This window comes from Apium graveolens, chromosome 6, assembly GCF_009905375.1.
Source record: "Apium graveolens cultivar Ventura chromosome 6, ASM990537v1, whole genome shotgun sequence".
NCBI classification, from domain to species: domain Eukaryota; kingdom Viridiplantae; phylum Streptophyta; class Magnoliopsida; order Apiales; family Apiaceae; genus Apium; species Apium graveolens.
The window spans coordinates 42304457-42331532 of record NC_133652.1 but is presented as its reverse complement, the minus strand read 5'-3'; the positions used below and the strand labels follow the sequence as shown (position 1 = coordinate 42331532).

At 29.2% G+C, this 27076-nt stretch overlaps 1 protein-coding gene across 3 annotated transcripts; it reads right to left on the bottom strand.

Annotated features, from left to right (window-relative positions):
• Positions 1 to 10028: 10028 nt before the first annotated feature.
• On the bottom strand, positions 10029 to 22515 carry LOC141666432 (helicase-like transcription factor CHR28). 3 transcript variants are annotated; one of them, XM_074472433.1, is made up of 13 exons: positions 22080 to 22515; positions 20360 to 20399; positions 19935 to 20189; positions 18771 to 19652; positions 18268 to 18668; positions 17215 to 17286; positions 16401 to 16478; positions 15328 to 16192; positions 15023 to 15153; positions 14687 to 14908; positions 12404 to 12967; positions 11730 to 11939; positions 10029 to 10691 (listed from the first exon to the last, which is right to left on the bottom strand). In XM_074472433.1, exons 1-13 carry the CDS (start codon positions 22239 to 22241, stop codon positions 10587 to 10589), a joined length of 3987 nt encoding a protein of 1328 aa, XP_074328534.1. In that variant the 5' UTR covers positions 22242 to 22515; the 3' UTR covers positions 10029 to 10586. The 3 variants fall into 3 exon arrangements, with proteins under 3 accessions (XP_074328534.1, XP_074328532.1, XP_074328533.1); XM_074472431.1 differs by having other exon boundaries at positions 18268 to 19652; XM_074472432.1 differs by having other exon boundaries at positions 18268 to 19652; positions 19935 to 20171.
• Positions 22516 to 27076: the final 4561 nt, after the last annotated feature.

Below are 27076 nucleotides of genomic sequence, written 5' to 3'. Positions count from 1 at the left end.
CTCTTGTCGTGGGGAACATAACATTATATATATATACGGGGATATAGGCCCATGGTGGATAGTATTTATATCAACCAACAAATCTGAATCGTTAATCTAAAAAAAGCAACGGTACACACACATTGCCGGAGTGGGTCCGGTATTTTTATTCATTTTATCTCAAAATATTTATATTATGATTATAAATAAATAATATTATTTATATTTAATATTTTCAATTAAAATATATCAAATAATATTTGATATCTCAATCATTATTAAACATAACTTATATTTAATAATGAAAATTTATTAAAAAATTAAAATTAAAACAAATTATAAATTATTAATATTAAACAAATTAAATTATATGAAAATAATAATCTCAAATATCAAAAAAATAACATTAATAATTAAAATATTTAATATTTAATAATATGAAAGCTCAAATATAAACATAATATTAAAATCATAATAATATATTTTAAAAATTTAAAAATTCATCATAAATGGCAAAACTCATCATAATATTTTAATGATCTGAGCTTAAAAATTCTGATTAAAGATTGTATATTAAAATATACTATAAAATATTTTTATAATTTTATTAAATATTATATTTAATATTTAATATTTTAAAAGAATTGAAGCATTAAAATGAAATTAATATATTCAAATATTTAATAATAAATATTAAAATAATAAATAAAAAAATTTTGATATTTACTTATTTTAATTATTCAATATTTTTAATAATAAATGAAAATATTTGAATATTTGAAAATATTAATAATATTAAATATTATATCGAATAACAAATATGAACGACCGCAATGTTTCATTGCGCAATCCGCAATGAAATCATTGCGGTAGTCGATCTCCTTTACACACAGAATCATTGTATGTACTATCACCCACAATGAATCATTCTTTTTGGGTTGTTTATTTTTGTTATTTTCTTTAAAATTAGAAAATTAATCAAAAAAAATATTGAAAAATAGTTTATAGACTTATTATATTTTATTTAATATGTTAAATTTTAATTTCAAAATATAAATGTTTATAAGAGTAACTTAATTATAATATGCAACTATTTTACATAGTTTTGTGAATATTTGGCACAATAATTATGTCAAATGATATTTCTTGACATATAAGTTATAAAATATTAATTTCAAATATCCAATTATACGGATGTTAAAATATAATTATATATTTAATATGTTAAATTTTATTTTTAAAATATAAATCTTTATAAGAGTAACTTCATTATAATATGCAACTATTTTACATAGTTTTCTTAATATTTGGCACAATAATTGTGTCAGATGATATTTCTTGACATATAACTTATAAATTATTAATTTCAAATATCCAATTATACGGATGTTAAAATATAATTATATATTTAATATGTTAAATTTTATTTTCAAAATGTAAATGTATAAGAGTAACTTAATTATAATATGCAACAATTTTACATAATTTTGTTAATATTTGACACAATAGTTGTGTCAGATTATATATCCTCACATATAAGTTATAAAATACATGACGATCCAATTGTATGGATGTTAAAATATAATGATTATAATCATATCAAAAAATTATGATAATAATACATATTAAAGACATCGCTCTTAAAATATATAAATAATATTAAAATTTATTAATGTATGTTAGTATTAAATTATTAATATTAATAAATACTTAATAATTTAAATATTTTTTTCATTTTTTCCTACAGCATTGTTTCATTGCACCTTCCCCGATGAAACAATGAAGCAGTGATTTAATTTCATAAATAATAGAAAATCATATTTTAATGAATTAATTTGTTTCCGATAATAACGGAGTTAAAAAATATATAATTATTTTTTTATAGGTAACGAAAATTCGATAAAATTTCATTTTTTTAGTTTTTCACATTTTCAAATTTTAGCACTATATTTGTTTATTAGAATTTAAAATTGATAAAATAAATTGGACAAGTACAAGAAAAATAAAACATTAAATAATTATTTCATTCAAATATAATTAATTTTTTATAGGTAACGAAAATTCGATAAAATTTCATTTTTTTAGTTTTTTACATTTTCAAATTTTAGCATTATATTTGTTTATTAAAATTTAAAATTGATAAAATAAATTGGACAAGTACAAGAAAAATAAAACATTAAATAATTTATTTCATTCAAATATAAATGGAGTACATTCAAATATTTTTTTAAACAAAATACATAATAACTTAAATATTTTATTCCGACGAGAATGATCAAGTTTTAACGGTGTTGAAAGAACCGCCTTTATCACTCTTATCATCGTCTTTTTTTTTCTTCAACTTTTCCGCATTCGATTTCGCCTCGTTTTTCTCTTTTTTTCTTGCGCTCAAGCGCCATTTGAATACGGCGGAGATCTATTGTCATGTCTTCTTCTCCTTCGGACCCGTCGTAAGCCACACCATCGATAATTAACTTGTTATTGTCCAAATCATAGTAGAAAACCATTTTTCGAAAAATAAAGAAGAGAATATTGAAGAGAAAATGTAGAATGAAAATAAAGGAGAGAATGTTGAAAAGAAATGAGACCACAAATGCTATTTATAGGCTGTAAATCTAAATTTTAAAATCCAAAAATTAAATTTAAGCGCAGAAAAAAATATTTAGGAAGCTGAGGGGAGGACTGTTGAATAAATTGCCGCAATCAAACATTGTGGCAGGAACAACTGCCGCAATGAAACAATGCGATGGGTCGGTCAACCTTCTCAACTTTTGACCAGTCAATTCTTATTAATATTGGCAGTCAATTCTCAACTTTTGCACAAAAAATAAGTTTGAATTCACAAAAAAAGTATAAAATCAATAATATTATTTTTTAAACTAAAATAACTCATAGGATAATTTAAACAAAAATTACATAAAAAATAAAATTGATAAATTTATCATTAAAATTGATAATATTTTCAAATATTACTTTTACTTATATTTAATGTTTACATATTTTTTAAAATTAATTAATGTTGAATATTAATATTATTTTTATACTTTTAATAAATAAGTGGAATATTAATATTAGCTATATAAATAGGAAATTATATTTAATTATAAAAAAAGTGACATTTAAAGCTAAAGAGAGGGGCAGTCGGGCCATTAAAAACCGTGGGTCGGCCCAACAATGAAACATTGCGGTGGCCGCAATGTGCCATGTGCATGGCCACCTGCCGCAGTGAATCATTGCGGAGGTCAAGGCCCGCATTGGAACATTGTACCCTCCCACGATGAAACATTACAGTGGGTTTGCTGTATTTCATTTTAATCCCACGCTGGCTCCTGATTGGACATGATATATATATATATATATAAATATGTTTTGGTCCACAACCATATAAGTTATAGTAGTGGTTGTAGTAACCACCGGGTGCTATATATATATATATATATATATATATATATATATATATATATATGTGTGTGTGTGTTTTGGTCCACAACCATATAAGTTATAGTAGTGGTTGTAGTAACCACCGGGTGCCCCGCATTGTTTCATTACAACATCTGCCACAATGAAACAATGCAGCAATAGTTAATTTAATGAATTATATTTTGACAACCATCTGTTTTAAAATAATTTTAAAAATAACAAAAAAAATCAAATTTTAATGAATTATTTTTTTTCGATAATAACGAAGTTAGAAAATATATAATTAATTTTAACAATCATTTGTTCTATATTTTCTAATTTTATTACTACTTCCCATTTATTATCAATTGTATACTGAGTTAAAAATTTAAAAATAAATTAGATATATAATCGGAAAAATAATTAAAATATTAGTTTTAATGAAAAAAATAAAAAAACTGAATATAGTAACTAAAATGTTTGAATGGAATATTGCAAGTATGATTGTTTATTGATCGTAAGGTGTCGTTTTCTCTAAAACTTTTTTGAGTAAATTCTAATCAAACTTTTTTAATTTAAATTTTAAATATGTCAAATTATGTATAATAACACATTTGTACTCCTTAATGAAGTTATGGTGAATTAAATATATTTTTATAAATAATATTTAATTTTAAAAAAACAAATGAGGTCAAAATAATAATAAAAATCATTCCCACAACGCGTCATTGCGGAAGGTATTCGGCCAACCCCAACATATTTAAAATATTGCGACGGGTGGTTAAAGATCCACCTAGAGCAATGGTTGATTGCACTAACCGCAATGAAACAATGTTACAGGTGACATATGGTATTTTTTTTATTTGTTACGAAAAAATGTTTAGCATTCCGGGGACTGAGTTGTTTTACATTTTTTTATAGGTAACGAAAAATCGATAAAATTTAATTTTTTTTAGTTTTCCAAATTTTCAATTTTTAGCATTATATTCGTTTACTATAAATTAAATATTGATAAATTAAATTGAACAAGTACAAGAAAGATAAAAAAACATAAAACTCACAATATTAAAAAAAATATAAAACTCACAATATTCCGTTATAATAAAAATTCAAAAATACTATTTCAAACAAATAATTAAAAAAATACTTTTTCACTCAAAAAAATTAAATTCAATATTTAATTTAAATATTTTATTTTAAAATATTAATTCAAAAATATCCAAATATAAGTTCGAAAAAATATTTAAAAATTCATTTTTAACAAAAAAAATAAATTACAAAAAATAAAGCGGGTAAGAACCGTTACATTTAAAACAACGTCCTCGAGCAATATTTCATTGCACTAGCCGCAATGAAACAATGCTATTGGTGGTAGATGATATTTTTTTATTTGTTACGAAAAAATGTTTAGCATTCTGGGGGCTGAGTTGTTTTATATTTTTTTATAGGTAAGGAAAAATCGATAAAATTTCATTTTTTTTAATATTCCACATTTTCAATTTTTAGCATTATATTCGGTTACTGTAAATTAAAAATTAATAAATTAATTTGGACAAGTAAAAGAAAAATAAAAATAACATAAAACTCACAATATTAAAAAAAAACATAAAACTCGCAATATTCCGTTATAATAAAAATTCAAAAATTCTATTTCGAACAAATAATTAAAAACAACTTTTTCACTCAAAAATTTTAAATTCAATATTTAATTTAAATATTTTAGTTTAAAATATTATTTCAAAAATATCAAAATATATGTTCGAAAAAATATTTAAAAAATTCAATTTTAACAAAAAAATTAAATTAGAAAAAATAAAGTGGGGAAGAACCGTTACATTTAAAACAAGGTCATCCAACAATGTTTCATTGCACTTATCTCAATAAAACAATATTGTAGGTGGCACATAGTATTTTTTTTTTATTTGGTACGAAAAAATATTTAGCATTCCGGGGGCTGAGTTGTTTTATATTTTTTTATAGGTAACGAAAAATCGATTAAATTTCATATTTTTTAGTTTTCCACATTTTCAATTTTTAACGTTATATTCGTTTACTATAAATTAAAAATTGATAAATTAAATTGGACAAGCACAAAAAAATTAAAAAAAAAATATAAAACTCACAATATTCCGTTATAATAAAAATTCGAAAATACTATTTCGAACAAATAATTAAAAAAAAATACCTTTTCACTAAAAAAATTTAAATTCAATATTTAATTTAAATATTTTAGTTTAAAATATTAATCCAAAAATATCAAAATATAAGTTTGAAAAAATATTTTAAAACTCATTTTTAACAAAAAAAATAAATTAGAAAAAATAAAGCGGGCAAGAACCTTTACATTTAAAACATGACAATATTTCATTGCACTAGCCACAATGAAACAATGTTGTAGGTGGCAGAGAGTATTTATTTATTTGTCACGAAAAAGTGTTTAGCATTTTGGAGCTGAGTTGTTTTATATTTTTTTACAGGTAAGGAAAAATCGATAAAATTTCATATTTTTTAGTTTTCCACATTTTCAATTTTTTGCATTATATTCGTTTACTATAAATTAAAAATTGATAAATTAAATTGGACAAGTACAAGAAAAATAAAAAAAACATAAAACTCACAATATAAAAAAAAACATAAAACTCACAATATTTCGTTATAATAAAAATTCAAAAATACTATTTCGAACAAATAATTAAAAAAAACTTTTTCACTCAAAAATTTTAAATTCAATATTTAATTTAAATATTTTAGTTTAAAATATTATTTCAAAAATATCAAAATATAAGTTCAAAAAAATATTTAAAAATTTATTTTAACAAAAAAAAAATTAGAAAAATAAAACGGGCAAAAACCGTTACATTTTAAATAACGTACTCCAGCAATGTTTTATTGCATTAGCTGCAATGAAATAATGATGTAGGGGACGTGCTATGTAACGGCAGTTAAATGTTGCACTAGGACTAGTCATAGTTAAAATCGGTTGATTTCTATAACAGAGGTCATAGTTTGAAAAATTGTAAAGTTTGGGAGAAGATATTTATTGCATATAAAATAAATACTAGCGTAATAGCCCGTACGAGTTACGGGCCTGTATTTAAATAATTTCTTGCATATAATTATGAGTATATATCATTATAAGTTTATAACAAAAATATAATTTATAGCGATTTTGCTATTTTATAATTTATTTATATTATATTTTCAAAGGTTACATATTATTTTAAAAAATAATTTTTTATTAGTTTGATTAAATTTTATATATTTTGGATACATATATTTTGATGACAAACTTGAGTAGAAGAATATTCGATTTTACCTCATTCTACATCCCTATCAAAATTTGACTAACTCAAATGTATAAAAATAAAAAAATTATTCTACAAAAAATAAAAATATAATATAATTAATATTTATTTAATCATAAAAAGTCAAGTGCATAAATTATCAAGATGATTGATATATAATTACAAGTAAAACTAAGAAAACTAAAAAATGGGAGTTACATAAATTATTTAAAGTAACATTTTACTTACTCAAAATTTAAAATAATAATTAAAAATATGATACAAGTTGGTGTAACTTTTTTTATAGAATTGATAGCTAGTAGAAAATTCAAAAATTTTAGATTAATGTTTATCTATGTAGTATAATTAAAGATGGTACTATATATATATATATATATATATATATATATTAGTTGATATCAGTTTAAACCTTAATTGTGTTATACATGAGATTGACTTATATCCGAATAAAATAGAGGTAAACCTAATCTGGATATGAAAAAATATTTTGATGACAAACTTGAGTTGAAGAATGTTCGATTTTACCTCATTCTACATCCCTATCAAAATTTGACTAATTCAAAAGTATAAAAAGAAAAATTTTATTATACAAAAAATAAAAATATAATTAATATCTATTTAATCATAAAAATTCAAGTGCAATAAAAATTATCAAGATGATTGATATATAATTATAAGTAAAACTAAGGAAACTGAAAAATTGGAATTACATAAATAATATAAAGTAACATTTGACTTACTCAAAGTTAAAATAATAATAAAAATATGATATAAAGAGAGAATGTAGCTTATCTAAAAAGATTTTAAAAGTGAACTCAATGATCTATGCAGCACCGTGGTAGAGACCGTTAAGAACCAGTTACTCTAAAATCTTAAGGTGTTAAAGGATCGCCCTTACCAGGATATTGTATTATTCTAACACTCCCTCTCACTCGAAAGCCCATTTATGGGTTGAAGAGTGGATAACGGGCGGCCTTCTTTGGGACATAAATTTACTTTCGTGTCCCTAATAAATTGTGAGAAATGTCGGGGGTGGAAGGGATGGATTTGTATTATTCTAACAGAGACATCCAATTTATCAATCGGAGGGTAAAGGTTACTTGTGTGTACACAAGTTCTTCTTATTTTTAGAGTAAATTATATAAGTGTGGTGTTTGTGTAATTTTTTAAAATTAAAGGGCAAATTCGTAACTTCACAATTAATAAAATGGCTCAATTTGCCTTTGGTTGCCATTTAATATATAGAAGGAGATTAGACAATTTACGGGTGCAATGCTAAAATTAGTTCCAACTTCATATTTCTTGTAAAAAAACTCATTTTTAACATTATATTTCCTAATTTAAATTTAGAGAAGAAAGGGAAAATTTTGTAGTTATTTATTTTCTTTAAGGTGTATTCAGGAATTTTTAAGAAAATAATACGGCAATTTCTCTTCAAATCTATATTTAAAAAATGAGATGACGAGAGAGAAAGTGGAACGGAAAATTTCCTCACATATGTATAGTTTTGATAGACCGGTCAATTTTGTACACGTACGATTTACAAGACACGAAATGATACAAAAAATTAATGTTTTTAGTGTTTATGTTTGTATTTTTAATACATGATATGAAAATAAATGAACACGGAAAGTACACGATCGAGATTTAGAGTCAATTTTGTGTTTTCCCTTCGAGTACACGATACGAAACGAAATATACGAAATAAATAAATATTATAATTAAATAATTACTTAAGATATATTATAAATATATCTAATAATACGAAATAAATAAATATTATAATACGAAATAAATGTTTTTAGTGTTTATGTTTATAATGAATATATGTATATTCATAATAGATATATGCATATTTATTTTTAAAATAAAATTATGTTTATAAATGTGATCTAAATATTTTTTTAATATAATCGTTAAAAAATTACCTAAAAATCTTATATATATATTTATTTATTTTAATTAATATTAATATTCAATTTTAAACGAAAAACATGACACGAAATGACACGAATCCTTAACATGCCGGTCTGTGATTGACCTTGAAGTATACTGAAATATATGACAAAAAATATATGATATAAACGAATTGTCAGATGTAGTTTTTGATGAAGTATTTTCAACGATATGTTAATCCTTTTAGTTTCTAATCCTTTTATTGGCTCATCTTCATTTTTTCTCTCATTTATCGCCCTTATCATTTTTTCCGATAAATTAGTCATCATCTCTTGCTGGACTATCGTCTTTGTCCGTTTGTCGTCAATTATGCTCAGTTGCTAGATATTCTGCAGTTAAACCTTAATAAATTAATATTCTCGGTACCAAAAAATATTATTAATTAATTGGTAAATTATAATTTATTAATCTATCGATATATTAAAAATTTATTAATTTATCGATATACATCATTTTATTTTTTTAACATATATTTATAATTATGGGCTGAGTTCTATGGAGTCCACCTTTTTATCGGAGTCCTCGGAGTCCATCTACGTTCTGTAAATAAAATATATTGTAAAACGTGTTATTTTGCGAAACATGTTACACAAATAGCATAACTTCAACAAAATCATGCAAATCTCATATATTTACGGTACAATATGTATGTTCTGCAATATGTTCTGCAACATGAACATTTATATTCTGCAAAGTAAACATGTTTTGTAGAATATATATTTTTGCAATGTTCTGCTTGTAAAATGTATGCAATCTACAAGATTTTTGATAGAATAGTGATGTTTGTCGAAAAATAATATGTTTTGCAATATTTTAAGCTATATTTTACTTGCAGAACATATATGGACTCCGATGACTCCAATTAAATGTGGACTCCATAGAACTTTACTCTTATAATTATATATATATATCGAAAATATTATTGATTATGATTATGTAACGAATGTCAGTCAAAAAGGTTGTTGATTCCCTGTAAAAAAAAGCAATTCCAGAATTGTTCAATGATTAACAAATAATTATTATTAGTTTTATTGGAAATAACAATATTAAACCGCTATCACAGAAGGACGTTACCAAAGCAGCAAGTCACAATATATTTACTTCATGCTTCTATTTGTTACCAGGACAAGTGTATAAATGATTCTTACACTTTTTACACTAATGGTTAGGCAAATAATATACAAATTTTAGGTCAAGATCTGCAAACCTTACAAAATGATGCTAAAACACAACTGCAGAATCCGTAGCTGAAGATGCATCTTTTATTATCCAAGCAAATGAATACTACTCACTATCTATTAAAACATTTATTGTTTTAAAAGGTAAAAATAAAAATAGAAACAGTAAATGTTGGATTAAAAAATGATGGAATAATTCAGATAGTCATGGTGAACAAACAAGCCATATAATTCTTAAACTGTACAAGCAATGTTCAGTTTGTAGCAACTTTTAATATATAGAGCAGAATTCACCACTCATGAGTCATGACCAATTGAAAATTTGCAATACTTCTGGTGAGTAGGATGGGAATAAACAAACACCAGATGGGGAAAATTGCAATATTCTAACAAATCAAACTACGATATCTATATTTTGTGTCAGCCGGAAAAACATTCATGCCATGTACAATTCAGATGATTGTATCTGACTATCTGTGGATAAAATTGCCTCTCGCCAGCTGGTGTAATCTATGAACTTCTCAATCCTATACAAATGATCGACTGCTGGAACTATTTATCAGAATTATAACTAACCCATACTCTATAACACAATACACCATTTCCCAATGAAGGCTATGATTACCTGCTACTCAGAATCTCTCCACAGAATAGGCTTCATCAGGGAAGGTAATTTTGATCTGCTGCCAGACACTGCTAATTCTTGCCCATTAAAGAATCCACTGAAACACATGTTGGGTGACAAAGTTCTCCTAGAATGAATCCCGAATTATACATTGAATAGGTACTGCAAATCCTCTACAGTAAGACGAGTTTGACGACTACCGGACTCATCCTCTCCGAACGCAGATGCAACCATCTCTCTTTTCTTTTGCTACACCACCAAAAAAACATGAATCTCTTAGCACTTGACTGGAAGAAGAAATAGATACATGTAAAAACGGAATCTAGGACTTCCATGCAATCAGATCTTCATACAAGCAGATAAACTGAAGCAACACAACAGCATTGCATATGCACTTGCTGATAACTAAATAAACCAAAAGCAACAGAACAGCCAAATACTGACAACAATATATTCAACCAATGAAGGAATGAACTACATACTAATACCATGAAAATTACGAGTTTTAGAGGAAATTAATAAAATCAATCTAATTTGCCAAATTCGACAAAGATGTAAGTAATCTTCTCAATGAAACTGAAGTACCATACTTCGTTGTTGCTCCCAGGGTTTAAATGGAAGCCAAGTTCTTCAGGTGTATCCTAACACCTAATTAGGTAGCCAAACTAATTTACTGCAAATTGCTTTGTCCAAGTTCCTTTGCTAAAGCAATAATAACAGGACCTCGTCTTTAGCAAATCTAATCCAGGCACTCCCTCTACAAGCTTACAAAACTAAGCTCCTTCCGGGCACGTTAATTGGAAAAGCTGCTCTAAAGCAAGTATCGTCGTGTTCATATATATACAGGTTTATATATATATATATGTGTGTGTGTGTGTGTGTGTGTGTGTGCTCTTACACCGAAATGACTCAACTACCCCTGCACTAATATACAATCTCAATTTAATCTTTAATTTTACAAAATTTATTACTACTGATGTTGTAATACTACTTCCATTCTACTGCCCATCCTGAGGTGCCTAAAACAGCTGTTTTTTTATCCCAAGTTAACACATGAGAAAAAGAAGTTAAAAATATAGAAACTTAATAAAATTATTATCAGACCTAAGCTGAATAACTGAAATGATCAAAAAATTGTATATAAATTATAGGTCAAAATAATAGATAGAGAAAGATATATAGACTAAATAAATTTAATAATATCGAGTTCTGTAACATTTCTATACACACACTGAGAAGAAAAATTCAGGTGCAGCATAAAGAATTACAGGAAGACAAGAAAAGTACCTGGAGCGCTAAAATCCGATCCTCTACAGTGTCTTTTACAGTTAAGCGCAATACTGAAACTGGACGAGTCTGCCCAATCCGATGGGCTCTGTCAACTGCCTGATCCTCAGTGGTAGGATTCCACCAAAGGTCCAGGAGAAGGACATGACACGCAGCAACCATGTTCAACCCAAGACTTGCAGCTTTAAGAGACATAATAATAACAGTTACCTAAAAGATATATGAAACCAGTAAATCTCAGCTTTAATATAATATTATAATAGCTTAAGCAGAAAGTGAAGTAGCTTGACATACAAGTCCTTGAAGAATAGGAAATGAGAAACAACAAAATCTCAAGACCAGATCCTATTTTACTAGTACCAAAGCAAGTCTCTTATAAAATTATGAAACCATTGCCAACAAACAGCCAAAATTATACTTATTACTTGCCAATCTCAAAATGATTTTAACTACTAGATATAGAGGTTAGCAGGTGTCAGAATGCCCAAGACTTAAGAGACTGAAGATACAGCCAGCCACGGAGTGCTCCCCATGCTAAAAACTCAACTGTTAACACAAATGCCCTTAATACTAAATCTAATGCAATAATAGAAAATACTGGTAAATACGATAACTAAGAAGCACAAACAAAAAAAAAATGCATCCTCACAGCATATTTCCAACTTAGTCCTAACCTCTGGTTGAGTATTAAAATCCTTCACGGCTTTATCTCGGGCTATTACTGACATTGTTCCATCAAGCCTCCTGTAATTGATAGAAGAGTCTTTAAGACAAGCTTCAAGCAGATCAAGCATCCTCGTCCACTGAGAAAATACAATGGCTTTCTCTCCCGCTGATGAAACCAAACTACTTGAACCACTATCCAAATCTATATTTCCATTATTATGAACACCGCCATTAATAGTCATCGAAGAACCAGTTACATGCATTGATTGAGGTTTGGACAGGGATTGCAGAACCTCAACAGCAGCTTTGATTTTGGATGAATCAAATGGGCCACCTTCTGAACAAGGCTGAACTGTCTCAGCTGGCAGTGAATCAAAATAATCGGTAACACTCCCCGTGCCTTCAGAAATAGATGTCTTTAGAGTCGCTTTAGAAAAGACAGATGATACACTGAGGCGAACTTTGCAGTTTCTCGTAGGACAGTGATTGTCATCACCTGACAAGTGTTCACATATGCATTGATTGCAAAATACATGTTTACAGCTCGTAACAACAGCATCTTCAGGTGGATCCTAGAAAAATATAAGATATCAATTAGTCCTTAAGCATATGACCCAACACTTAACTGAAAAGGAATGCAGAGGCCAATACTACAAGACTATAATTTCAGAAGACTATAAGATATCAATTAGTCCTTAAGCATACTAGCTTAAATCCCGTGCGATGCACTGATTCCGTTAATATTTAAATATTTATAAATTTTTATTAATCCAATCATATAATATTTTTAGTATATTTATATATATAATAATTATAGATTTATAATAAAAAGAATTAGGAAGAAACTGTGCTTTCGTAGGATAAGTTTTGCTAGCGGGATAAGGAGACTATATCTAAGTAGTTTAGTAATTTAGTAGCTTATCATGTGTATAACACCTTTTTTTTTTTGAACTCATCATGTGTATAACACTATTTATTTTTATTTTTAATAAGCAAAATATAGGGATAACCGTTGAAGCAAAATATACCCTGTTCCCGTAATTATAGTTTAGTATAGATATCAATTAGTCCTTAAGCATATAACCCAACACTTCACTGAAAAGGAATGCAGAGGCCAGTACTACAAGACTATAATTTCAGAATAAGGAGAAGGGAATAAACCACTACCTTCTTAACTTATCAATACATTGCAGGCACAATCATAATTCTTAACACACAACATTAACCTAAGCAATTTACTGTTTCTAACACATATTCCACCATAACAATCTGCAGATTTTCATATCCATGAAACCTCTAATAGTACAACATGCACAATAAAAGCATGAGATGATACATGGATGGGTATGATCAATCATGTATTTTTCCGAGTATTGTTTAAATTTAACTTGTATAGAATTACAGATGCAAGTAGTTATCAGGAATTGTGTTCTCTTATTGTCACTAGAAACTAGAAATATCCTTTAAAGAAAGGATGACTCCATACATCAGGAATCAAGATCTCTTGTTTTCATAACAAATTTAGTAGTATCTTTTATAGAAGGGAATGACACTTCTTGTTAGAACATCTTAAGCACTTTAATAATGTGGTAATTCGTATATTTGCAAACAAAAAACTAAAGCCTGTTTGAACAATAGACTGCTCCATCCAACCATACATATACGGATTTATATCTATAAGATGGTAAACATTCAAAGGACATAAGTTTTATTTTTTGTTATTGTATGGCAGATTTCTACAGATTTTTCGAGAACCAATTAAAAAATCCCATATGATGTCTAGTGTCTACCCAATGTCACAATACTCATAAAAGAATTATGTACAAATTCAAAATAACGAACTTAATGGATTTTAAATTATCCAGATAAGTGATAGCGCTTCTTTTAAACTGTGTATAGTGTATGCCTTACATCAATGGGACCCAATAGTCCAAACATTGCAGCACCCTTTAATTTTCTACAAGAGAGAGGCAAAGGTCACACAACATAGATAAAACCAATTATTTTTTTCAGTCTATCAAAAGAGTTTATAGGCTGCGGGCAATCCAAAGCACAACCATATTATACTACTGAAAGAAGCCATGCCGGTTACATAAATCAACATCTAAATAATAAAAGATATACATAAATCTCCGTCAAAAATTTTTTTTAGAAAAAAACAAAATTTTAAACCAAAGACATCAAAAAGAGTAAAACGCAAAGATTTATTGAGGATCTGTGCATAAAACAAATTGCATGTCTATACTAACAACAAAGGGATAGATATCGAGGGGGGCTAAAATGCTACATACATTGCATATGCCACATATTGCTAACGAGGCTTCCAAGCAGGTTAACAGAGAAGTTCGCTTCTCTGGAGATAGTTTCTTTGCCATCTCAACAGAAGAGAACCAAGCGGAACTAGAACCACATCCTCTTACAAGAAGAGGGTGGTCACAAGCTTGCCGAAGGCGCAGAAGCATCAACAAAATATTAACATAATTTTGTTTTACAGTTCCAGCAGCTTCATATTCCTGAAACAACAAATAAATTTTAAGCAAATGTATAGAGAAAACAAAGAAGCAGAACCACAAGAGATCTAGCATCTGCAAAAATATACCAAAAACTACTAAAAAGTTAAAACATACTGCAAATTGAGCTCGTGATTCAGCCTCCAGTGTAGTATAGAAATCTCTCTCTTCCATCGTAAAATCCACTTTTTTCAGCACTACGGTTTTGGGAGGAAGATTTATTATTGGTTCTCCATCAAGAAATGTCCCTATGGCCAACATTTACCGACAAATATAAAAATGGGTCCTTGCAGCATGTATGTATTCAACAAAGAAGTATTAAAAGCAACTGGACTGCTACAAGACAAGTCCAGTGTTTATCAATTACGAGCAGTTGGCACAAAGGCCTTGCAAGGACATACAAGTATTTCCATTGAACTTACCTTTCGTGCGACGTAGCATTATTGTCTTCAAGACAGCTTGTAATTTTCTGTATCCATCAGCTGGATTCTTCTGGATAGGACCTTTTATTTTGGAGACGAAGTACTTAAATACAGCATATGGGTCATACTTGAGAAATCTGAAGTAGCTGTACAAATCATCAATCGAATTCTGGATAGGGGTGCCTGATAAGCACCACCTACGTTTCGCACGAAGGCCCCAACAAGCCCTAGCAACTTGTGTCTTATAATTCTTAATGCTTTGGGCCTCATCCAAAACTATCCTAAACCACCTAACTTTGCCAAGAGGGCCAGTAACAGATTCAGATTCACTATCACCCTTCTTACCCTTTAGAGATCTCTCACTAGGAGGATATTTTCTTTTCTTAGTGGATGGATGTCCCACTGGTTGGAGGTGACTTTTCCTTCCTAACTCTTCTTCGTCTTTATCATTAAGTGGCTGCTTTGGTACCTCCATGCTAACAATTGCATATGTGGTCAGGACAATATCATATTTCGCCAGCTCTAAAGGATCCTTCGTTCTGTTTCCCCCATGATATGTTAATACTGAAAGATTAGCTTTGCTGCTTACTTTATGAAGCAACTCTTCAGACCACTGTCGAAGAACACTTGTTGGACAAACAATCAATGTTCCAGCAGCTGGCCTAACTTTTTGTTGCACAGATGGGTCTTCAATTACAGGACAAGAAACATTGCCCTGATTTGGCAAGCTAAGCCCAGGAGTGCCGTCGTCATCATCATCAAGATTTATCATATCCATATTCTGTTTCTTAACTGAACAAATTTTCGAAGATGGAGATCTCTCCTTTAATATAAGTGCAATGGTTGATATTGTTTTGCCCAACCCCTGCCATGGTGAATATCTTAAAAACACAGAACATGAAGAGCTAGTTTCTCACAGTGCATTGCAAAGACAAAGATAGATTCCTGTCCTATTTATGTTGACCACAAGACAAAGTTTCTTGTTTATAATTACAATATGGAAGATCATATTCTTTAATTTTCCTTTGGAATAATTACAATGGAGGGAGTATGAAAACTGAAAGAAAACTAACCTGATCATCTGCTAAAATTCCTCCGGAGCAGTGTTCGCTATTCGTCTCCTTTTGGACCATCCATGATAAAGCAATTCGCTGTTAAAAATATCAACTAATTTCGATTAAGAAAGTCCCAGAGAACCCAATTGAAGAGCAAAAAAGGTGAAAGAAATGAGAGGCGTCTAAATTGAATGACATACCTAAAAGGCCACATTATACTATTTAGAGGACAAAAATATAAAAAGATAAAAAACACAAGTACAAGTGATTTCAGAAAGACATAATAGTGGCGGAACCTTTTACCTTTTCTATAAGGGATTTATATGATTCAATCTAAAAATAATTTAAAGTATCTGACACAACTTCTTTATATTTCAAGCATGTTGAAAATACTAGTATGTCCGCAATTCAAATTTACATATAATTAAATGAAAGTTTATTTTTTATTCATATATTCAAGACCTTCCAAAATTCAACTTTACGAGAATGTAAGAGCAACTGATAATTACGATGACAGGATAATGGCATAATTCTTTATACTCCATAACTTGATACCTGCTCTACCCGTCCAATTATTTTATCTAATTTGATTTCTTTTGTTCTAATTGACCGTCTTTAAGATGAAAATTTACACTACTTCAATATTTTAATCATGAAAAATTAAAAGTAATACATTTCTATTTAAAATTTTAAATTTGGTCAATTTGACCTTAAAAGGTCAAACTAAACTTTAAAAATCCTTCTAGTACTACAGGTAGATAGACGATGAAACTTCTAGATTTCTTTCTAAATCATGTCCTGAAAGAATTATACTGAACTTCTATTTACAGACCTGGTGCTTTAAAAGAGGGACCGCCAAGAGACCATCAGGTGGATTAGCTTCAGAATTCGGCTGATATATATCCTACAATTGCACAATCAAGGCAAACAGAATTCAAAGAATAAATATTTTAATGCAAGAAACCCAAAAAATCGTGAAACCTGTATGACATAAAGACCTAACGGTTATAGTAAGCAGTTTTGACATTCGAAAACAAACAAAGTCAACATAAAATTTTGAAATTTATAATAATCATGCATTAATTCATAAGTTTTCAAAATATTACCATTTCAAGCAAATTTACCCTCGAGTGAGTAGAAAGTACAGTAAAAAACAACAATAAAAGAGACAAATAATGTTATTGTTTGGGTCATCTTGTAATAGAAATAAGTACCCCGAGAGGTACTTCCCTTCTGTTATAAAACATAAGAGGAAACGAAGAGCTAAACATGCTCAATATATGTTTGACATTAATCTCAAAAACTTCACTTCCCAGCCAGATTAAATTTTTGCCAAATTAGTGTGAAACGATAAGATTTTCTTTGATATTAAGCAGATAGCGGCTAGGAATTAACTACCAAATTCCGAATTCATAAATGATATAGACTAATAAATTGAGCTTAAAATGATGTATAGGTGTGACCTTGTCACATTTCAATTTTCTCACTTTCAAGAGTTGACCGTCTTCCGATGTGATCTCTCAAATAGTAATACGCCCCCCCCCCCCAATATAATTATATACATTTCTCACCCCATACAAATGCTCAGTCATCTGAAAAGTAACTCTGAAATTCTTGTTTGTACCCTCTTATCCCCTTTCCCCAACATATTTGAACTGCCTCAAGGTTGATTACTTTTAGCCCTCAGGCTTTAGCTGCCATATTGCGTAAGTAGTGCCAACAGAAAGTTTAGGAGAGTTTAAACCACAAATAAGCGATGTATGTAAAGACGTGAGCATCAAAAGATGCTTCACAAAATATAATTTTACAGACTGGTAATACAACAGACAGTTACCACTCTCCCACAGCAAATAATGCAATGTTAAACAAGAATACAAAAGCTCACCTGCACTGCAGCACGAAAAATAAGTCTCTCATCTTTCGTCTTAAGTCTCGCACCACCTACATCACTGTGATTGTGGGACTCAATTAACGAAGAGCTTCGTGATGGAATATTTAACTTAACATTCATTGACGGTTGATGTCGGCGTGCAGGTTCACTCAAATCTTCAAGAATACATATATCAGGATCATCATTAACATGAGATTTCTGCACCCATGAATCAGGATGAACTGTCTGGTGTCTAGCTTTCAAGGAATAAGAATCCCTACTATGAGACTGAGCCCATCTAGTATCCATAACTTCCTTTGGAGAAACTAACTGTTTAGATTGCTTGAGACAAGGTCGTTTCAAACTATCTAGACGAGGACTGTCATCAAATGGACTAAGAATCATACAACTGTCATCTTTTCCAAGAGAATGGTTAGCTTTACTAGATGTGAAATATACATCACTTGTTTCATCCTTTGCAATCAACTGATTTTTACATATATTGGAAGCCAGCTTACCAGTAAGGGGTTGTCTTAGACCTTTAATTGCGTACAATCCACCAGTCATCTCACAAGGATTCCTTTCAGCCACATCATCCAGATCCACAGAAGTACTATTGGTACTGCCCTGTGTTGAATACCACTCATCCTTCTCTTCATTCTTAAAGTGAAATGCTTGCTTCTTGATATCAATTTTATCATTAACACCAGAAAATTTTCTGCCTACAGCACCATTTATAGTCACATTTCGGAACCTACTAATTTCATCCTTCACACGAATGGCTTGCTTGTTTCTACACGAATTTGATGTCATCTCGGGCATAATCTGTGACGGGTATGTCTTGGCAACTGTTTGGTCAAAATCAGTATTATCAACTGAAATTCTATAATTTGGCAAGATGTAATCCGGGCCTCTTTTATTGTCTTTCATTATACTGATACCAGATTTCATCGTATCCGGAGCTGCTGAGAATGTTCCACCAGTAATTTCTAGAGGCGACTCAAATTTCACTGTATCTTCCGAACATTTACCATGACTCTGAAGCATCTCGAAGTCATCATTTACATAAGCCACCATCTCCACATTGTTGTCAACATATTGATTATTAAAATTTTCAGTAGAACACTGTACTGGGGGATCAAAATATGTACCCGGACCAATATTATTCTGATCATAGAATTCCATAGCCTCAGGGTTTTCCGAGACGGGAAAGTTTATGCCTTCGAATCCATAATCCCTAAATTCTGAATAGAATGCACTCTGCGAAGATAATGAAGCATTCACAGCAACAGATTCCTCTATGTGTGGTGCTCCAAGGGTATGTGCATTACTGTCCACTAAATCACCATATGATCCATATGTAATTTCAGAGTTCTCTGTAGACAAGTTGTGAGTCAGACCTGAATCATCAGAACACCCGAGTTCAATCCAAGTTGAAGTCAAAAACACAATTGACATACAATCAACAACTAACATCAAATGAAATAGAAAGACTTGTACTGGACATTAGGAAGATACAGTATATGTATCATTTTCCCATATTTAAGTTATATTTGCATTGCTTGAAAATTAGAGTTTTCAATATCTAAAATCAGAATTTTTCTAATGTCTTCCGATATCTGAAACACGGAAAGAAAGCAAAATTGAATAAATTAAGTTTATTTGCAACTCAAGATTTATACCTTCGCTACAATAAGAAGGTATTTTAAATTTCCAGTCTGCAAAACTTCCAGGTAAGGTACATTTGGGAGTACCATTTTGATCATAATGATATTGATTTTCACCGTCAATTATTACCGACTTCCCAGCAGAGTTTGACGAACCTTCTGAACTTCCAGCCCTAGGATCGGAAGCTTCTGAGTTGTATGAAAAGGAACATGCATCAGATCCTGATCCGTCAATCCCAAGTGAAGGTGGCACTTCCAATTTCAAACATTCTATTACCAGTCCGAGAAATAATGGTTAAAACAAGAAAAGATATCCTAGATTACAATTTAGCCTATCATATCGTTCTTCGGTGACATATATATTAATCAAGACTGAAGTAAAAAAACCAAATTAATTAACATTAGACCATAAAATTAAAGAACATTTAAAGCTGACTCACCTTGAGACACAATTTCTACCGGTGAATCCTCTGGTTTAGTCTGAAAGAAAAACACATGTAAGTATCCAAGGGAAGAAGGAAATTATTAACTTACCTAATTTTAAAAAAAAAATTGTTTAAATTCAAGGCCTCTTGGTCTAGACTAGAGCCCCCACTCCCTTTACAGAGATTGAGGATTCAAGCCTTGTCAAAGGCAAAATGGGTGTATATTTTCAATTAGCACAAAAAAAGATATACAAGATTTGCAAGAATGGGAAAGTAGAAAAAACACAAGTTCATTAGGCAAAAGTGAAACCCTATAGTTTCAGTAAACTTCTTTGTATCCTATCCTATTCTAAGAATCTCAGAGGAAAGTGTAACTTCGGCTACAATATGGCAAAACCAACTAATAAAAATTAGAACAGTCATAAATGGAGTATATAGGACAATTAGTTATCATTTATCAATATGCAATAATGATATCCACTCGCATAAAGCGAGGGTTTACCTACTAGTACAGGGATATTAATCAGGTAATTAGCATTTAAAGACCCGGAAAAAGGAATAACACGTACTCTCATTAGGCAAAAGGCAAAATGGGTGTATATTTTCAATTAGCACAAAAAAAGATATACAAGATTTGCAAGAATGGGAAAGTAGAAAAAACACAAGTTCATTAGGCAAAAGTGAAACCCTATAGTTTCAGTAAACTTCTTTGTATCCTATCCTATTCTAAGAATCTCAGAGGAAAGTGTAACTTCGGCTACAATATGGCAAAACCAACTAATAAAAATTAGAACAGTCATAAATGGAGTATATAGGACAATTAGTTATCATTTATCAATATGCAATAATGATATCCACTCGCATAAAGCGAGGGTTTACCTACTAGTACAGGGATATTAATCAGGTAATTAGCATTTAAAGACCCGGAAAAAGGAATAACACGTACTCTCATGACTCGAGATAATTGAAAAAATGAAAGTCAATTATAGTAACAGAATCGATTCTCATATCTTTATTTAATACTCTGGATACGGCATTTGCAGTTGCACTTTTTACTTGATAGACCTTAACACCTATATTAAAATGGAGTGAAAAATGTAAATTTTCATCATACTTCCAATATCCTCATTGTGGAATGTGAATTGAACAGAAGTTCCTACTTTCTAGCTTGTTGCACTAAAAATCCAGATTATGTAAAAAGCTAAAGCAGGACTAACAAATTCTCGAGCATGATAAACACGACAGCCAAGACACAACTGATCTTATTTCTATGCAAGCGGATGATCCCCACTAGTAGGAAACTCAGCTAGTGGTAAAGTTTTAGTTTTCTCTCAAATCCGAACTACAAATTGATTCTCCAAACTGTCTTCAAGTACCCCTCGTCTACTCAGCAGCAACTCCCCCATAACCCAAAACACCCACCCACATAACCAATTTCATAATATCACAGAAAACACCTGTCACTGAATCAAATTCAAGCGCGCAAAAAATACCGGGACTTCAATAAATTCAACCGCGCAATCAGAACTTCATTAAATCCAACCGCGCATTATTTAACCGAATCCACATCACAATCACATATCTCCACTCTAACCTACCACCTCAACTATAAATTAATTTCCGAAAACAACAATTCTCACAATCGAAAAAAACAACCAAATCAAAAAACATTCCAAATACACAAAAAACAACTGGATCTACAAAAACTGCAAACAATTAACACACAAAAAAACACCTGAGAAGAAGAATTGAGATTATCGTTGTTGGCGTCATCAATGATTTCCCAAAAGGTATCAATATCGAAACAAAGCCTATCCGAATCAGCATCTTCATCAAAACAAAAAGTATCTAAACTATCAATATGAATATTATTATTAGTATTATCAGCAATCATCATCGAAACCCTAATTAAAAAAAGAATGGAATAAAATTGAAAACCCTAGGTGAATTATGGAATTAAATTCAGTAGGAGATTAAAAAAGAGAAGAGATGAGAGATTAATGTCGGTGAATAAGAAAACAATAGATGTGGAATTGTATGTAAGAAGAATATATGTATGTTGTGCGTATAGGTGGGGATTGAAGAAGGTTGAGAGTAGTTAAAGTGATGCGATGACTTTTATTTGGTTTGTCCCTCACAGACCTCTACGAGGAGACGTGATGAAACATACAACGCGGCGGGTCATTTTATTTTTTTATTTGTGATTTTTATTATTATTAGGAGACGTAGATTTTGGATTTAGAGTTGATTTTGGTTTTTCATCTGTTGAGGTCAAGGTCTTATACTTTCCCAATTTTGTAACGGGCCGATGACATATTTCAGGGCAGCTTCATAGTTCAAAATTTGAAATTAATGTCCGTATACATTTTGATTAAATCATTTTTAGTACCGGTACCCGTAAAAGTCACTCGTCAAAGCTTTTAAGCAAGTTCATTGTATGATTTGAAATTAAATGTCAAAATTTTTAATTCAAAAAAAGTTATATATATGCATTATTGATTTTAAATTTAAAATTAATGATACATTTATCCATCTACCCGCATGATCAAACTACTACAAATGTGATGAATATTGTAGTGTTTTAAATGAAACTTAGGAAAACGTGACAAAATTTAGGTAAATTATGAAATATTTTGTTTCAAAATGCATCTCGCATTGGAGTTGAAGTTTTATTTTAGCATTAAAATATACTTTTTGGTGCCAAATTATAGCAATAATTATAACATAAATGCATAATTATGATGATGTGACTAGATACATAAATGCATTATTGATTTCAAATTTAGAACCAATGATGCATATATGCATAAATGCAAATATTTTTATCCTAGATGCACAAAAAGACGAAGGGCTATTTCCATTCTTATTATTAGATAAAAAAATAGAACGTCCTATTACAAATAAGATGCATGTTTTTGTATTTTAAATGTAACTCAGGGCAAAGTGACAAAATTTATGTAAATAAGAAAATATTTGGTTTCAAAATATATCTAACATTGTAGTTGGAGTTTTGTTTTAGCACAAAATGACATTTTTTTATGCCAAATTATAGCAATAATTATAACTATTTTACATCTTGCATTGGACTTGCTCTAAGGGATCATTTGTTAAATCTTAATAACAATTTCCGAATGGTTAAAATTTTGAATGAATGATAAATCTGAACACTGAATAGTTAATATCATTTGATAAATATATTTTTCCAGTTATGTGAATGGTGATAATTACAATTTATTTAATAAAATATTATTTATATTTTTTAGGATATATATTAAAAATGGTTATGTGATGTAAATATAATATATTTTTAATAAAATTTGTACATATGTCTTTTCAAGTAATAAAATTACTTTTGAAAACAAATTAATAATTGAAAATGTTCCCGAACAAAAACGTAATACATACACTACAATACTTTCATTTGATTAAATATATGTACGATATATAAATAATTTGTATAATCTATACTATATTATAATTGACGAAACATTAAAAGTTTGGTAGTCGGTCGGTCGGTATTTGGTTAAATTACTTAATTACCCTTATTTAATTATTTCAATTCTAATTATTGGGTCTATCAATTCTAATTCTAATTCATATTGAAGTCAATTTCCTCTATTACTTTCCCTATCTCAGTTCTATTTTATATCGAATTCTATATAATTATAATTTATATTAAATTCAACTTCTTCTACCAATTTATATTTTAATTCATATCGAGTTCTATATTATTTTAATTTGTTATTTCAGATAAATTAATAAGTAAATTAAATATAATTATTAAGATTTAGTTGATATGTCATGTGAATCGGGTTTTGATAAAATAATAATACTATTAGCCCTCCTAAAAAAATTATACAAATGAACTTGAATAAACAAAATAATATATTTAATTTATCCAGAATAAAAAAATATATTATACAATTGATTAGACAAACACAAAACTAAAATAAAATTACAATTCGACCAACAAAAATAAAATAATATATACTAATTATTCAGTCTAAAATAAAATTATCTTATTGATCCACACGTAAAATAAATTAAAATTAAACTAAAAAATAATTAGTTTGATTTGGTCGGTGTATGGGCATCAGGTTAAAATAAAATAATAAAAAATTTTGATCCGAGATAAATCAAATTAATATTAGACTGAGTATAATTCGTATCCTATTGATGTGAACTAAAAATCAAATTTTAATTAACATATAAATATTATTTTTTAAAAATACACATAAAATTATCAATAAAACTATATCGTTCAATCATTAATATTGTCTTTTTCAAAAATCTTTTATAGAATTACTATTAATCGATTATGTAATCAACATGTTCAAAATAATATTTTTTTAAAGTCCCAACATAATGAATACATTATATTTTTATCCTCAATAAAATAATAATTTTGTTATAATAACATTTCCCTCCTTACCAATGCTATCATTTTAAATAAATTTAAATATTCTGAAAAATTATGAACATATACGTCAACTAATATTATTATTATGAAATCAGATCATTTAAAGTTTTAAATGAACAAAATTAAAAATTACATTCAATTTTTTTAAAAAAATTATATATTTTAAAAAAAATCTGTGTGATCCGTGCATCTACATGCGTTTTAAGCTAGTGATAATTTAAATTTGAAATAGAACAATATTTTATTTTAGAACAAAGATAACTTGAAGAAACAATAATGATGATAAACATAATATGTGTACATAAAAGCTAGCAAAGTGGGTACAGGTGAATGGTAAAGTGGATAAAAGATTATTTGAACCATCCAGATATAATTTGGAGGTGCAGTCGTCCCGCACACGTCCAGACAGTATGGCTTTGTCCAAATTTTAAAAGTAACACTCAAACTATTTGAATAGTCCCATTCAGTTCAGGTCCCATCGTCCATGCATTATTAAACTTATAAAACGAAAAATATATGTTCAACTTAACTCTAATTTTTATAAATTGAGTTGGGTCAAATCGGATTAATGGGGTCTCATATAGGAGTTTATTTTTTAATACAAATGTTTATAGTTGAAATTTGGTTAGTAAAATAATGTATGGTCTCTAAATTTACATTAAATTTACAATACAAAGTTAGTAAGTTAACTCATCTGAATGCTAAAAAAGTAAAATTTTAGAAAACCCATATTTATCACAGAAATATAAAACAACTATACAATAAAACAAAATATTAGATAGGAGATTTAAAAAATAATATCATATTACATACACGGGTCGGGTTGTGTGAGGATTAATATTTAATATATCCCGACCCATCCCAATCTATTCGGATTAACAAATTATGAATCCACTAGTTTTCTGGTTTCGAATGGGTCGATTTTTTTTGGCCTAAATAAGGGATGGGTTGGGTTGATTTTATAGTTTAATCGAATTTTTGTTCATCTATATTTGTTACTACGATAAAGTAATAGTAAATGACAATCTTTGATGTTCATGCAAGTAAGTGTCATTTTGAATATTATATTTAACGTTATTAGTAATATGTACGATGATCACTGTAAATTGTTAGTCATAGTTTTATATAATTTTAAGTGATTATTGTAATGGATACGTTGATTTTGAATGACGTTATTCTAGGCAGATAAACATGAATGCGAATTACATTTGTGGGTAAAAAAAAGATTAGCACTATCTTACTGGTAATATCTTAGCGTCATCATTGAAATATAATTTTATTTTTTAAAGTATTTGGAGTTCAGAATAATGTATATTATTATGGAGAATGAGTAATAGAACTAATATTGGCATATGGTGTGATCATACGAGGAGGATTTTCGAATTATATCTGAAGAAAAAGAAAAAGTTTCAAAGTGAATGATATAATTAACAATGAAAAGATGGAATAGGATATTGATATAATTTCACATATTTTTAATGACCATGATGAAAGGTGCATACCAGCGATTCCTTTATCAATATTGTTGACAGAGGAATCTGGTTATAATAAAATTTGAGATTTCATGTCGGAAACAAGATATATGATGATGGTTTTTTGCCGAACATCAAGAGGTGCGTGTGTTGATGTGTGTTAATTGGTGGTTGAAATTGATTATGGTTAGTGGTGGTCCTTTTTTAACTCTCAACTTTCAACCCCTTTCAATGTGCCTACTTACCCTTTTTATAGGGATCAAGCATGACGTAGTTATTAGAGAACAAGAAATCTAATGGGATTATACTTTCATTCCAATGCCTAGCTGAAGTCCTTCCAGAATTCGTTTTTCGTTAGTTTTAGGAATGTCCAACAATGAGGTCTAATCGTGAAGGCCCAAGACTCATCCATAAACTTCACGGGTAGTGCATCTCCCTACGAAAGGATAATACTCCGGTACAACTATTTTCCTTGATTTACGTACGCATTTATTACCACGGTTCACCCCAAATATCGGACGCATCCCTGTCCCCCGAATGAGGATAACCCACCAAATAACAGAATAGGTGATCCCACACTTTTGGGTGCAAAGTGTAGGATGACTCTAAAGTTCTCCAACGAGGACATCCATTAAATACAAGAACAGAGCTCCCAAAGCACACAACAATGTTAAACCCCGCATCCCCAATGAGGACATCCATTGAATCTACCTTCAATCATCAGGCATATCCCTGTAGGCCTTCAAGTTTTTTCACGGACATCCCCCTCCTTGACTGACTCAATGATGAAATTCTTCAAAGAGTATACGCAACAAATATGTTAGTAGAGATGACCTTCAT

Bases quoted from the DNA above. Each gene is read 5' to 3' on its own strand.
- LOC141666432 (XM_074472431.1), bottom strand. From the start codon at position 22,241: ATGATGATTGCTGATAATACTAATAATAATATTCATATTGATAGTTTA. The intron at 20,400-22,079 runs GTGTTTTTTTGT...TTTTTCTTTCAG, and splicing joins ATCTCAATTCTTCTTCTCAG to ACTAAACCAGAGGATTCACC. The intron at 12,968-14,686 runs GTATGTAGCATT...ATATTTTTCTAG, and splicing joins CAATATGTGGCATATGCAAT to GATCCACCTGAAGATGCTGT.